General features: G+C 32.3%; 1 protein-coding gene across 1 annotated transcript in view; it reads right to left on the bottom strand.

The window, feature by feature from the left end:
• Positions 1 to 1,084: 1,084 nt before the first annotated feature.
• Positions 1,085 to 12,556, bottom strand: part of LOC108914825 (gastric triacylglycerol lipase-like) — a 17,808-nt gene continuing 6,336 nt past the window's right edge. Inside the window, exons 2-8 of the mRNA XM_018720717.1 lie at positions 3,321 to 3,525; positions 2,964 to 3,081; positions 2,552 to 2,798; positions 2,133 to 2,291; positions 1,887 to 1,971; positions 1,470 to 1,615; positions 1,085 to 1,266 (exon numbers count right to left, since the gene is read on the bottom strand). Of these exons, the coding sequence (XP_018576233.1) occupies positions 1,114 to 1,266; positions 1,470 to 1,615; positions 1,887 to 1,971; positions 2,133 to 2,291; positions 2,552 to 2,798; positions 2,964 to 3,081; positions 3,321 to 3,525 (1,113 nt within the window). The 3' untranslated portion in view covers positions 1,085 to 1,113. The remainder of the gene's footprint in view (positions 1,267 to 1,469; positions 1,616 to 1,886; positions 1,972 to 2,132; positions 2,292 to 2,551; positions 2,799 to 2,963; positions 3,082 to 3,320; positions 3,526 to 12,556) is intronic.

The raw sequence follows: 12,556 nt of genomic DNA, 5'->3' as shown, positions 1-12,556 counted from the left end.
GATTTTGAAGTGGTTTATTGCGTCTTCTGTACTTACCTGTAAACCTGTACCTTTTTTATCTGCAGGGCCGAGTCGAAACTATCTATAAAGTGGATGGAAAAGGTTAGTAAACATTTAGGTTATGATTATGGTAATTTGTAAGTTGATTTTTAACAAAATTGCTTCGATTTTCTAAGCTTCGCCTAGATGACATCAATTTTGTATATTTGTAAATGTAAATGTAAATTTAATTAACTAAATTTTGTCTTTCGTCCTGTATAATCCTACCGCCATCTTGAGAGTAGAGCACGAAACTGATTTTAAAAACTATAGGGTATCCCAAACGGAATATCCAGATGTATATAAGAAGAATTTTTAAAATACTTAATGGTAGCTTTCTTAAATATACAGTCTAAACAGCAGCTAACAGTTTCAGAAAAAATTACAACCTACTCGGAAGGTACCTATGTATGTAATATTTTTAAAAAGTAGTAAAATAGTTAATGAATTTATTTGGAAAAATTTTTCTCGTAGTCTCGTAGTCGATGTGAAAGTGACACATTTTCTAATTTCGTATCTTAAGAAGAAAACAAAAATGTCTGTGTTAAGTGGCATTTTCATCTCTTGTAAAATATACCTACTATTTTCAGTGACAGAAAAACTGTTCGACTTTTTTCTCTATTAACAGGTGTAAAACTGTTACATTTTTTACCATGGAAAAAAATTCTTTTGCCAAATTTTATTACGTTTTTAATTTCTTATAGCAAATATTAGGTATTGTCACAGAATAAATCAGATTATACAGTGAAAAAAAAACAGTAAAATTTTAGCGCTTGATTTTTCTTCTTCATTCGCTTCCACTTTAGAAACAAACGTTACACCTTACATGATTATTTTTAATTTTATAAAACCTGTGTGTATACTTTCAATTTTGGAACACCCTGGACTTTGTCAGTAGCTTTGTACTCAAAACTAGGTAAATAATTTTTAGATCTGTAGCAAATGTGAAATGAAAACTAGGCACACAAAATAATAAAACTCACCCACATTTCTAACATTTACTAACTATGTACCTACTATATACAAATATACACATCACCTTTATTACACATACACGTTACAAATGTACGTATATCACCTGTATTTATCCATTATCACTATTATTCTATCGTATATTAATTTTTTGGCATCGATTCCCCATACAAAATCTATATGGTTGAAGTCACTGTGAGGCACTGGAAATTTACCCACTGGGTTTGGTAACTCTTTTTCAATATAATCTATGTCCTAAAAAATAGTCAAATTAATAATTTTCAATGCAAAATATAATCTGAAACTGTCCAGTACTTTGCTATTTTCCCAGATACCTAAGTACAGTACAATTAAGTAGAATATATGTTTTTGTTTTATTAATTTTGACGCTTTAATATTTTCTGAGGTATGATTGGCATTATTGATAAAAGATATTGTAAATAAGTGCTAGCATATACCTGTTCCGTTACTAGAAGATCACCATTTCCGTAATGTAGCGATATAGGATGTGTAACTGTTGACAAATTATAATGTGGCGGATCAGTTTGATTATATTTCTTGAAGTTTTCCTCATTATTTCCATAGTCCAAAGCTGACAGGGTTCCTGAAACGTTTGAAACTGAAAAAGCTTATGCCGAAATTTTATATCTATAAGAAGACGATATTTTCAGTTCAGAATTTATAGTAATAAACCGAGCGTTTTGTATTAATGGTACTTCCATACTTTAGTAAATTTCCAGTTTTCTTTATGTAACATCTACAATTTTATTATTTGTTTATGTGTAACTACTTGTACTTTTTTAATTATGACCAATTTATTATTTTTTCAAATTCCAGTTCACAAAAATAAAATATAAACTAATTTTTCGACTCACCATTTAAATAAATTTGAAGGGTGTGCCTAATTAAGTAAGTAGATGTTCCAGCAGGGAAATATGTAGTCATATCTGGGATGCATTTCTGGAAAAAAAGATCATCAAACAGCTCAGTGGATATAAATAATGTCTAAGTTTAAATTTATAAGCTTGGCATTTTTAATTTTATAATACTTCGTCACCAAAATAATGTGTCTTCTTAAAATTACAACTTTTTACATTTTAGTTATTTTAGCAAGGCCTTACCGTATCAAATTGCGAATAGTCTGCTCCCACCAATAAAAATACTGTAGATATGCATAATTGCTGTAAAGGAGTCCCGTCGTTACATAGCATCTGCATTAATTTGGCAAAAAATGGCCTACGGGGAAACATATTGTAAATTTGATTGGCTAGGGCGGTTTGCTGAAACGAAAAATGAAAGTAGTATACAGGGTGTCAAAAAAATAATGTTACAAACCAATACTAGTATTGCTTGTCAAAGCAAGAGATAAAGTTTCTATGACAAGTTTTAGGAAGCATGTTCATAGCAACATTTTCTCTTATTTTGACAAAGATTACTTACTTTTGAGGCTTGTTACACTATTTTGTTAACACTCTGTATACGGTTTCAAATCAGCTATCAGTGTTGAATTTAATTCGGGAATATTGGAAGAGGTACTTACTATCATCGGGACTGTAGGTAACATAAAAATTTTGTGGGAAACAGTAATGGCATGCGTAACGTAAACTAACGGGGCCAAAGATAGATGAAGCTTTATTTTAGAATTGTACTCCGGCCTTAAGGTGCAAAGGATCATTCCTACTGTCGATCCGATGGAATGCCCTAAGAAGTAAAGGTTTGAATGGTTGGTCATATTTAATATGTAGTCTATGATCGCTGGTAAGTCGTAGTATGCCACTTCGTGTAATCTGGAAAAAAAAAACATCGTAATTCAACTCTATTTTAGATTACGTTTATGTTTTATGATTAAGATATTCTCTGAAATCCTACATTTTTTCTTTAAAATCAACTCTCAGTTTTGTTTTGACTTTTTTTGAGAGACGGTGCATAAAATTACACAGACTTTGACTTACGTGAAATCCCAGAAAGTCGGATCTTTATCTGGATTTAGTACTTTATGAGCCTTAGAGTAAACATTTCCTCTCATATTGCTGATCCATACGTCATATCCTGCGTCTGCCAAAATGTAGGCTGCAATAAAAAAATGTAATGAAAATTTGTATCAAATAAGTGATAAATAAAGAACTATCGAAGTTATAACAGATATATGGCAAAATTCGATGTAATTAATAATAACTTATTATTATTTTAATAGTTTAATTGTTATTTTGCAGGGGGAACTTACCTTTATTTTCCCTTTTGTTCCCCGTTAAAAAACTTCTTGGTTCTTCCTTGTTTTTTTTTTTTTGTGGGAAATTTTTTAAACTTACGCAGATTAACGTTGGGGCCTTGGAACATCCACATATCCGAAGCTGACACCAGTCCGTGTTGGAAAAGGGCTACCGGTCTTTTCGTGTTGTTGGACTGTTTCCTTTTTATTCCATAAGGTATCCGGTGCAGACTCAGAATATATCCTGTCTGAGATGACACTTCGTGGGCTTGAAAAGGGTACCCAAAGCTTTCCGCCAAATCTTGCTGGAACAATATTTTGATAAATTTTATTATAGGTTTAGTGAGTGGTAATTTTTCCTGTGGTCTGAACCTGATACTTTTTTTGCAAGTTGTAGATACAATTACTTATTAACTTTTTAGCCTGTGCTTTGAGACTGGTAAAAAGAATTTACAATGTGCAAATATAAGCAAAAAATGTTTTTTCAACTTTATGGCACCGGGTGGAATGTTTCTATGGTGTTAATTTTATTAAATAATATACATAATGTCATTAACAGCCTTAAATGTAATTATTATTAGTAGTCAAGGGTAGAGACTAAGAACAAATTTTAATGAAAACACATATTTTTACTTGTCGACGTGTGTATAGGTATTTTGTGATGTCCTCAGAACAGCTAAAAGTTTTAGTTTTTACGAGAATGTTATAATCTACAGTGACGAAATTAAAAGTAGGTACATGTTTTCTTTGAAATTTGGCCTCAATTCCCACTATTAACTACAAATACTAATTTTTTAATTATTTCGTTATCTTTATCATTCAAGAGATTACATTTTAAAAAAAAAACATTGAAAAATCCGCAATACAATTTTAATTCAAACAGTTGTAGTAACAATTGTTGTCCATTGTTAGTTAAAAAGTCATTTTTATATTTTGACAAATGTCTCAAGTATTCTTTCTGTGATAAAAACCAGCTTAAAATTAGTCTTTCTGATCTCAATTGATTCAAAGAGCTAGGCGGTATGTACCAGGTTCGATCGCTACGCAACAATTCGGCATTGAAATATTTGAAAAACTTGTTCCCATATACAGATTCGGAAAGTCCCCATGGTTCATGGCTGTTACGTGAGAGCGATAAAGTAAGTCATACAAATCCGTGCGATAGACAAGGATGGTTACATTGAAAACGTTTCATAATCTGAATAGTTACTCTCACTTCTAACCCGAAATGGGCGGTGACTATTCAGATTATGAAACGTCTCCATTAGAGCCATCCTTGTCTATCGCACGGATTTCTTTACTTTACTTTGTCGCTCTCATGTAAAGGCAGATTTACCATGTGGATTTTCCAGCCCTGTATATTTAGCTATATCCGTCCACAGGTCTGGTCGCTCAGTTAAATAATGCGAACGCGGGCAAAGGGCGAACAAACACAGCCGGACTGGGCGATCGGCCATAAATTTCAGTTGTCGACAAATTGTCTAGCAGTGCAGTGAGCAACACGGAATTTGGTGTAATTCAGGTAATTTTGATTTATTATAGGCACCTTTTATTAATCATTCATATTACTATTGTGAAAAGGAGAAATAAGAGGGATATTTTGCTTACTTATTACAACATGGCATTTTGGAGACCTTTTGAAACGGAATAAAACGCCATCCCGCCGAATATTGAATTAGTAGAACCGGTTGTTAATGAAACAGATTTAGAATTTAAAAATAAAGACTTACATATTCAGTGCCAGTGTCTCATTTTAAATATTTACGATTGTTTAAAAAAGGAAGAAAATGAAAAACCAGATAATGAAATTATAAATAGAATTCACATATTAACTAAAGTTTCATTGTCCAGAATTTTTTATTACACAAGGTGTTATAGATCATTGCGTGAAGAGGAAGCGAAAACAAAAATTTAAGAATATCGATGATATGACTAGAGACGTAATTTGCCTGACATTTTATAATTTATATAAAGTTGAGAATATAAATAATTAAAATATGTTGTTGGCCAAATGAACATATAATCGAAATTTTCTGCACATTATATACAAATTATTATAATTTTTTACCTTTAGCAGAAAACTTTTTTAGGGACGCCCATGGAACTCAACAAATTTTATTGCTAGGCGTTTTTATACATGTTAACATGTTCAACTGACTTCGGAAAGACTATACATTTGTATGTACATACATATTGCTAAATGATGCAGCAAAATGTACTTGTCATAGGGCAAGACCGGATATTGCAAGTATTAAGTTGCAATGCGGGATATTTCCAGCATTCAAAGAGCTGTAGAGTAAAAAGTTGACATTTGCCAATATGTCTTAAAGTTGCGAAAAAGATTTCTTGCAACTTAAAATACTACAATTTGTAAATTCCTTTTACAAAACTCAGCACAAAAGGATAAACTTTAAAATTAACAACGTAAAAAATTGTCGCTAATTAAACTTTGAATTTTTAAAGCACATTTAACGCATACATATAACCAAATCCGAGACCAAATCCTTATATTAAAACAGTGTGAGAGGATGCACCTACAGAAATATTAAATTATTTTCAAATTAATTTAATTATTATCAGTTCGTCTTAGTCAACTTCCTGTTCAGTTTTCAAATATATGAATACCGTAATAATCGCTACCTACATGCTGCACTTACGCCGAGACTTACGCAATTGCAGATTATAGAGGTTGCAAAAAATTTACTTTCTAATGCCCATCTTGCAACGCGGTGGCTGCTTACAAGTTAATTTTGAAATTATCCGTATTTAGTTTAATTTCATGTACGTAAATGGTCGAATTGCATAAGAATTCGATGTACGGTAACCGTAAATTACAATTATATAACGGGCTCGTCAGGATTCATGCGAAGAGTATCAATATAATTAAGAATTTCTTTCTGGGTGTAATTATTTTTATAATTATTTTAAACAATTTTGTTTTAATGAAAAGTAAATATATTTTTTGTAACGTTATTTGAATTTTAATTCTCATTTATCATAATGGATATCTTAATAATTAATTACCTTTTTTATTATTATTTAAATAGGTATAAAAATGCTGTTTTCTTTAATAAGAAATGGAAAAATATTTAAGATGATTAAAATAAATAATACCCAAGTAATATTTTCTGAACCTAATTTTAATTATTGTTGATAAATGGTAAATGCATTTTTTAAATGGTCTCTAAACACATTATTCTCTTTTCGTAAAACTTTCCTTTATAATTAGAAAACGAAACGGTCATTCTCATGAATAGGAATATACTTTTTGTGACGAATTAATTTTCGGCTCACAGACAATGTAACTGATCTTAGTGTCACAGTTTGTCGATGACTTTCATCTTAATCACAAATAAGTGACATATTTTTACACTTTCCACAGCCACAGTATTATGATAGTCCGAGGTATTTATTGTTAGCGCTTTAAAAATATTTGGGAATGTTTACTTATTCCAAATTGACGTTTAAATATGATTTATACTTTTGTTTACTTGAGAAAACGAAAGTCCATTGTAGTTCAACAATAAGTAATAATTACTAATTCTTGCATTCATAGACCTATAGAGGTTATTGTTACAAATTATTATCCTTACATGTATCTGTAAATCGTGGAAAAATATCTATAATTTTCTTTATTGTGATCGGATTTTTTATTTAGTTGCAACTCAATGTTTAACGTTATAAATAATCATACAAGATTTCACTATATCATACAATTGTATACAATACTCTGTTACACCCGTTCCCAAACTTTTTTAAATATCATGACGCACTTTCCATGTGAATATATTTTCTCACATTCGAGAGTCTTATTTGCATTAGGTACAACTTTTTTTGAGATTAAATTCAACTTATGTTTTCGCTTAGAACATTTATATTTTTTTACCTACGACCACTAGTGTAAATACTTAAAAACACACCGTCTGCGATCAATTAAGATTCCTATTACGTACGGTAAAAAAATCTCACAGTTTTCCTAGCAACCGCCTAGCAACGGCCAATACAATACTGTTTGTATTGATCGTTGCTAGGTGGTTGCTAGGAAAACTGTGCGATTTTTTTACCAAGCTGTGCTTTTTTTTTACCGTACGACGTAATAGGAATTTTGCATTGATCGCAGACGGTGTGTTTTAAAGTATTTAAAGTAGTGGTCGTAGGTAAAGTATAGTACGTAATACGTGGTGTAATGCAGTTACGCACTCATAGAATTACGCACTCGCCGCTACGCGGCGTCATGCATAACTTTTCCATTCGTGCGTAAAATGCTTTTTACAACATTTATTACGTAATATACTATTACAGATCCAAAACGATAAAAGAAAGATCGTTTTCGTGTATTACTTTTAGTAAACATGACCTCATTTTGCTAATTTACACATTTCAAACGACAAAATTGTTCATCATGTTCCTATACTTCAGTGCCAAAATAGTAGGCCTTATAGTCATAAATAATAAAAAGTGCAATAGCATTGCAAAAAGCAATAAAGCACAATTTTTACAGTTTTTTATTCTGATAAAATAATTTTGGAAATTGTAATGTGTCATTTATTTCGCATAGTGTTCCGATAATAACCGTGTTTAGCTGAGATCTCCGTTAATCTTACCTAATTGATTAAACTTTGTTTATCGTGTATAACAAAACAAATGTGTCAGTTCCCATCTGACAATATGTGCCCGTCACAAGCGTACAAGATATTGAAAGCGACGAAAAATAAAAAACAAAATAAACTTTCGTTTAATTTAAACTGCACTGTACAATATTTGAAAAAGTCCCTTAAATTTGAAACCTTTTATCTCGGAAACAGTACTTTTTCTGGCCAAAGTTTACACAAATAAACTCTTTTGCTTATTTAAACCTGAGGAATGTTCCTTTAAAATTCACGCACCTCCTCTTTGGAACACTCTGTATATCACGAAAATGCAATTAAGTCGTAACGTGGGCGTGCATTGTTTTGAGCGACTTTTTTCACCGCGTGCCCAGAATTCCGATACGAAGAATGACTGGATTGTGTTGCGCGTGCTGCCTCAACAAAAGCTGCTCTTCGGCTTACATCTTACATCCGCCTCTTGAACTTGAAATTGCAGCGTACTTAATGGGTAAGTGGGTACGGATTCGTCATCGAGCCATCGCCGTGGGTCGAAATGCTCAAAATACTTTCGTGGTTCGGTTTATGGTGATCGGAACCGGACGCGATCTTTTCTCACGTGATTCATCCGGCAAAATTAGGAAATTTTCATGAATGGAATGCTCGTGTAGAATTTTTGTTAATAGTTTTTTTTTGTTTGTGATTTTTTGGGACACTGGAAATAATATATAATAAGGCGTTTTAAAATTAAACAATTTGAAACATGGGGTAAAAAAATTTCGATCAAGTTTCTCGGACCAACACAAAACAATTAACGATGTCGATCCCGACGTTTCTGTGTCTACATATCTTCAGGATTCTTTAATAAAACAAAAAAGTTTCAAATGTTACATGTTATTGTTATTACAAAATACCAATATTCAAATATTTATAAATGAAAGAAATAAAAAGATGCAAAATGTAAAATTGTGGATAATTTAATAATAATTGTAATACCCACTAAATAAAATTAAATTCAACACACTTACTGTTGTCAAACTTTACATAATTTTCAATATACTTTAATATTGAGTAAGCAGTATAATTAAAAAAATGTTATAATTAATGAAAATAGTCAACAAAATAGAAAATCTTACAACTCTTATTTCAATCTTATAGGAAAAATAAAAAGCTAATAAAATCCAAACTTTTTTACTAATTTAAAAACGTCCCTATTTACAGAATAGTATTTTAGTTGGTTAGTTTACTAATGTAAGGGTGCTTCTCTAATACAGTAGTTGTATAAATTTGTTATATATGTCATACACTTATGATATTCGTAACGCGAAAATCTTTTCCTGATGTAAGTAGCATACATATATATTTTTAATGACTTTTAAATAAATTTAAATAACTCATAACTCATGCGATGAAATTAATTTTATTCATTTTAATTATACCTACACAATTTATCGCTTTTCTTATTTACTTAATTTATAAATTTTTCAATATTAGTGTTTTTATAATATTTTTTATAATTTCTATACAACGTTTGCAACCTTTTCGTTGTATTGAAGATTCACAATGATGTCTCGATAAAGAAGCGAAACGTCGACATTCTTAAATTCTAGGCGATTCTGGCTCAACTGAAATTTTTTTTTAATTTGCTTACCGCCGCAGTTCTCTGAAGACTTTTCGACGTAGCCACACTTCTTCCTAGTCTGGGACCAAAAAGTAATTCCAAAATATCCACAGCGCAGCAGCAATTCACACTGGCACCAATTAAATAAAAGAACAACCCTATATCCACCCTCAAATACATGTCGAACCGAAGAAAAAAAAAAGAAATCACACTTCTCTAAAGGTCGGGGTCACATTTTCGTACGAGCGCACGTTTCGCGTGACATTTTTCAGCCGTAAAAAAATATTCCGCGGTAGTTTTGAGGTGGGAACTAGCGCGCTCGCTAGGCAGACTAAGAAATTTTGTTTATGGTCGAGATGCGACCCGATCTTCAGCGGTGTGGGGACTTCTTCTTGAGATATATCACATGTTAACTTTCGCCTTTAGAATTTATATCGTCGGAGGTACAATATCAAGGTCGGCTCTCAAAGGTCAGTATGTGGAATAGCGTGGGGCGGCAGCGTTTGTTGTGATGAACTTTGCCGCTTCGGAGAAAAAAATGAAGACATTTTAGCGGGCCGAAATTAGAAAGATACCTTTTATAGGGCTTGACTGTAACTTTGCGTGGAGGTTTAAACCTTCGTTTGAATAAATAAAAAAGCAGAGGTAACATTTTCTTCTAAAGCTCTTTTTAAGTGGTCTACGATATTTCAAAGATGGAACTTCCAAGGATCATTTATATTCCTTGGTAGAGCGAGTTTATATAATATTAACAAATAACAAAAAAATACATTAGGCTCTAAAAATTAATCAACTATATGTAAAAATTAACACCGGAAATATACAGGGTGTCCCGCATAAGAACCGACACATGGCAGGTGCATATGTAGAGGTGTCCAAAATATTGTAATTTAATCAAACTTACCTATATACAAAGTTACACCGTTGAGGAGTTACTAGCCCCCAAATTGGGGCCCTAAATTTCGAAAAAAATTAATAAGTACCTCTGCAATTTGACAATTTGGCCAAATAAATTTTACATCACTTCTCTCCTAATTCTACAAAAAGAAAACAAATACCTAGGTAATTTTTAAATAAGCGAATATTGTATTAAGTAAAAAACACAAATAAATAATAAAAATAATAATTGATATTTTTTCAACAACAATCAGAGGCAATTGTTGAAATAAAATAATTTTATTACTAACTGACAAGTTTCAAAGATTCATTTGCCTACTACTTTTCGATTATTTTCTAATAAACACTTAAAATCTTGTTACAGTTACGGTTTTTCTTGAAAGCCATAAAGTCTTTTAAAATTTAACAAGAGTAAAAAAATTTTTTAAATTAAATTCTGCTATGAATTAATATTATTTTTCAATTCGGTCAATGAAAAAAAGTTCGGTACAATTTTAGGGGTGAGTCATCCCCAATGAACACCTTGTCTGCTTCCATTAACTTTAAATAATAGTCAAAGAAGACCAGTAATAAACCTAAATCATGTACCAAATTTGGTCCTTCTGCCCCCACTTTGGGGGCTATAACTCCTCAGGGGTGCAACTACAGGTTCTGAAAGTCCCCATGGTACATCGGCCGTTACGTGAGAGCGATAAAGTAAGTCATAGAAATCCGTGCGATAGACAAGGATGGTTACATTGACGTTTCATAATCTGAATAGTCACTCCCCCTTCTAACCCGAAACGGGCGGTGACTATTCAGATTATGAAACGTCTTCATTATAGCCATCCTTGTCTATCGCACGGATTTCTTTACTTTACTTTGTCGCTCTCTAAAGGCAGATGGACCATGTGGATTTTCCAGCCCTGTATAGGTAAGTTTGGTTAAATTACAATATTTTGGACACCCCTACATGCACCTGCCCTGTGTCGGTTCTTATACGGGACACCCTGTATATTAAAAAAAAATAAAGATGATTCCTCGAATAATTCCTTGATTACTTGAAAAAAAAAGCTTGTAAACGACTTAGGACGTTTAAAAAAATATGAAACCTATTTCTGATTTAAAAAATAATAATTGCAAAGTGGTTCGTCTTAGCAGGCTATAAATAAGGTTTCCCCTATTGCTTTTTTCCTCTAAAATCGACTCCAGGAAATGTATATCGATTTTTTTATATCGCATAGTTTTCGAGAAACCTCAAATACCGTCGCAACGTAGACCACCCTTTAAAATTTTCTTAGTGTCCATCTAAAGGTTATTAAAATGACGTTAAAACGTTTCATTAATCTTTTAAGCGTAAAAATAAATTAAAACTCTAATGCTACTAATTGTATAAAAAAAAACAATTACTGTTCACCATATTTTTTTTATGTTGATATCCTCGATTGACTATAAAGCTGTTTGTTACGTACCGCTTGGTTATCAACTACACTGCTCAAAATAATTAGAGGAACACTTATTTAAATCTCAATAACTTTTTTTATTTGTAATACTATATAAATCTAATAATGCATATCTTAAAGATTAACATTTTGATCGAATAAATTTACGAAAATAAAACAAATTTACATAATCACTCTTGAGACAACAGCGCCAATTCAAAAAAACTACAAGAAATAAAGTGAAGAGTCTGTGATCCTGTCTGTATAACATAAAGGTCCTGGTGAGATTTGGTTCACTAATATCGTGTATGTCTTCCATTAGCACGAATTACTGCTTGACACCTACGTGGTAAGCTTCGGATGAGCCTACGAATGTCTTTTTGTGGTATATTCTCCCATTCTTCGATTAGGGCATTTGTTAACTGTTGGAGAGTCTGAGGTGGGTCTGGGCGCCTCCGAACACGCCTATCTAACAAATCCCAAAGATGTTCGATGGGGTTTAGATCAGGACTTAGCGGAGGCCAATCCATGGATTGAATCCCGTGATGTTGAAGGTAGTTCATGGTGATAATCGCAGTATGTGGCCTTGCGTTATCTTGCATAAACAGAAAATTTGGACCTATACCATAAGCGGCTGGTATAACATGATCTTCTAGAATGAGATCAATGTACCGTTCAGCGGTTAGAGTCCCTGGAACTATGACAAGATCGGTTCTTTCATCAAGACTAATTCCGCCCCAAACCATCACTGACCCACCACCAAATCTTTCGACTTCTTGTATGGTAGCTGAAGAATGGCGTTCATGTGGAC

Source organism: Anoplophora glabripennis, unplaced genomic scaffold, assembly GCF_000390285.2.
Source record: "Anoplophora glabripennis isolate ALB-LARVAE unplaced genomic scaffold, Agla_2.0 scaffold503, whole genome shotgun sequence".
NCBI lineage: Eukaryota > Metazoa > Arthropoda > Insecta > Coleoptera > Cerambycidae > Anoplophora > Anoplophora glabripennis.
The sequence above is the reverse complement of the archived record's forward strand: the minus strand, read 5'-3'. Positions and strand labels throughout refer to the sequence as shown.